Genomic DNA, 3,040 nt, shown 5'->3' on the forward strand with positions numbered 1-3,040 from the left:
CAGGCTTAAAAGCCACAACCTTGGCCGAGTCAGGGATGTTGAGGAGTACGTTGAGGCCTTCATCCTTCTGCAGGATCTTTCCTGTGGAAACCCCAAGGACTGCTCAGTCCTGACACTTCCCTGGGGGTGACAGGGGTCCCCTCCTGTCTCCAGGAACCCACAACCCACCAAACACCAGTCTCAGGTCTCCCAGGAAGTGGCAAGAGGACCTTTGCCATCCTCAGGCCCCCACCTTATTCCATGCTCCACCCTCATCGCTCCCCAGGTGTGGGCTGAACACCTGGACTCTGGACCTGCTATTCATGACATCCTCAGAGCATCGTAGGCCAGGTGACCTTGTCCAAATCACACTGACCCTGCCTCTCTGTTGACTTTGACAAGTACTGCACTTCCCTGAGCCCCAGCTCCCCATCTATACGATTGCTAGGAACCCTTCCCACCGTGAGAATCCACAGAGCCAACGTGGGGAAAGCCCAGTGAGAGCCTCACACGCCTGGGGACTCCGTCACTTTCACTCCCGTTGCTTGGCTGCCACCAGCCTCCCTGCTCCCTTGCCCACCACGGCACCCTCCCCGCTCTCCATTTGGTGTCCTCCCCCACTTCCTTATTCCTGGGGCCTTGTGTCTGAGCCTCCTGCCACCTGGGTCTCTTTCTTTTTCCCATCCTGGGCTTCCAGCTTGGTCTTGGGGCCGAAAAGGAGTCCAGTCCCAGAGTGGAACATACCCAACGGGTCTCTGACTTCGATCTCAGGCCCTGGCCCACTCAATGAGACGGTGACCTCCTTCAGGCTGGGGTCAAAGGGGAGTCTCCACGTGTGCTCGCCCTCTTGCTCTTGGTCCGTGAATAACAGGTGCACCTTGGAGGCTTGGATTGCTGACTCCACCCACTTCAGTACCTGGGAGGAAAGTGTGAGAATCTGATGCCAGCAGGTGCCCGTAGCGTCTTGCTTATGTCTGGCCCACCTGAGGCAGGTCCCTAACCAGCTGCCAGCTGTATTCAGAATCTGCTCCCTCCCCCACGGGCTTTAGTATACAAGTTGTCCAGGTCACCCAAGGCCACCCCCCTCCAGGCTGTCCAACACCAGCTCCGATTCACACATTGTTACCCTCCTGGCTTCTGTGGGCTCTGAGCTGTGATGCATCCACAGGACTCAGCTTGGACGGAAGGAGCGAGGGATGTCCATTTGCTGGGAAGACTCTTCCCCACCTGCTCCACCTGGCCAATTTCTATGGCACCCATCACTTCCTCCAGGAAGCCCTCTCGGTGCCTCTTACACATGCAGATCTGGAATCTCCTCCAGACCCCTGTAGTTCACGGCCGCCCCTGAGGGCCTCAGACTGTGCTCCCACCAGGTGCCATGTTCTCTGAGCAATACTGAGACAACCTGCTGCCAACACTCTGAGTTGCCCAATCCACACAAGTGAGGAATTAGTGGCCAGAATTTTCACAATGCTGAGAAATCTTAAATACTTGGTTTCTATAATTGCTATTCATTCTAAAATCTTACACATTTTGGGCAAGTCCCATTGAGAATCAGGTAAAAGGTAAAGACCTTCTGCCTAGAATAGTATATCACTTGGGGACACATTTAGGGTACAATTTCAGGGGGTTATCAAACTCCCTTGAAAACATCCCCCCACCAATGAGTTTATAGACCCTTGATCTAGTCTGAGATGGTATCTCATTGAGCACAAAATTATTTGGTTTCTCCAGTTCCTTACCATATCTTTCAAGACCCTATGCTCTGTGGCCCTGGCCACATGTCCAAGCTAACCCAAGGTCACAGTGCCACTGATTCTCCCCACGCTGTCCTCGCTGGGCCCCCACACCTCCCCAGGCAGCCCCCACCCACACACGCCGTTCTCTTTGCAGGAGTGCCCTGCCCCCTCCTCATCAACCAACTCCTGCTTGGTCTTCACCTGTCAGCTTGAAGGGCCTCTCCAATCCCGAGCAGGCTCTGTCCACTCCCTGCTACGTATTTCTCTGCAGCGTTCTGCACCCCAGTCGTTCACACTTATTAGATTCATGCCTCTCTTCCCTACTGGCCTGAGAGCTCCGTGGGGGCAGAGACCCACGTGTCTCAGCCACGAACTCTCTGGCCGGCCCAGAGCAGGTACTCAGGAAGTGCTTATTCACTGTGGGTGAGTATCGTAGGACATGCACCTCCTGAACAGGGCCACCAGGTTCACCACAGGTCCACCTCTCAGATGTCACTCAGTCCTGCTCCCTTCCCCAGCTCACGCTTCCTCTTTTGCAATAGCCACATCTCCCAGGTTCCAGTGAGGAAACCAGTAAAGAGGGAGAGGAAAAGGGCCTTCATGTCTGGACCTTCTCTTTCCAGGCCAAGTTACTCAAGAATTGTCCTGTGCAGACCCTAAAACTGAAAGAAAATGCACCAGATGAACCTGGCTGTACAGATTGGCACCATAACCACAGAGAGAAAAGTGAATCCGAGTGAATTCAGAACCCAGAGGCTCAACTAGACTTTCTCGGAGGGAGGTACCCTGAGGACAAAATGAACTACAAAGAAATCTTTCCCTAGTAGTTGCAAGGTGGCAGAACTGTCAGCACTGTGGTTTTGAAGCTATTTTATGTATCTTACAGGATAAAGCAAATAAGCAAAAATGTTAGCATTTTCTGAATCAAGATTTCCTCTTATAACTAAATATGAGAAAGCTGCAAGTGTATAATCAAATAAACTAAGTAAAAAATCTGCAATGTGAAATCTGAATTAGAAGTAGTATAAATGTTCTTTTTTCTTTTTGACCAGTAAGGGGATCGCAACCCTTGGCACGGTGTGGTCTGCACCACGCTCAGCTAGTGAGCGCACTGGCCATCCCTGTATAGGATCCGAACCTGCGGCCTTGGCGCTCCCAGCGCCGCACTCTCCCGAGTGAGCCATGAGGCCAGCCCAGTATAAATGTTCTTGATGATAGAAAGATAGATAAGAAGGAATGATGTCCCCAAATCTCAATACCAGTGATCACCCCTACTACCCAGATTTTGGTTTCTAAATACCATTCCCTACTAGGGTTCCTTG

General features: G+C 52.2%; 1 protein-coding gene across 1 annotated transcript in view; it reads right to left on the minus strand.

The window, feature by feature from the left end:
* The window catches only part of LOC103603192 (hemicentin-2-like), a gene marked incomplete at its 3' end in the record, with an annotated part of 116,558 nt that overhangs the window by 106,027 nt on the left and 7,491 nt on the right, over positions 1–3,040 (minus strand). The window contains exons 3-4 of the mRNA XM_008587682.1: positions 724–895; positions 20–81 (exon numbers count right to left, since the gene is read on the minus strand). Coding sequence (XP_008585904.1) covers positions 20–81; positions 724–895 — 234 coding nt within the window. The remainder of the gene's footprint in view (positions 1–19; positions 82–723; positions 896–3,040) is intronic.

The sequence above is a fragment of the Galeopterus variegatus genome, unplaced genomic scaffold (genome assembly GCF_000696425.1).
Source record: "Galeopterus variegatus unplaced genomic scaffold, G_variegatus-3.0.2 Scaffold4493, whole genome shotgun sequence".
NCBI lineage: Eukaryota > Metazoa > Chordata > Mammalia > Dermoptera > Cynocephalidae > Galeopterus > Galeopterus variegatus.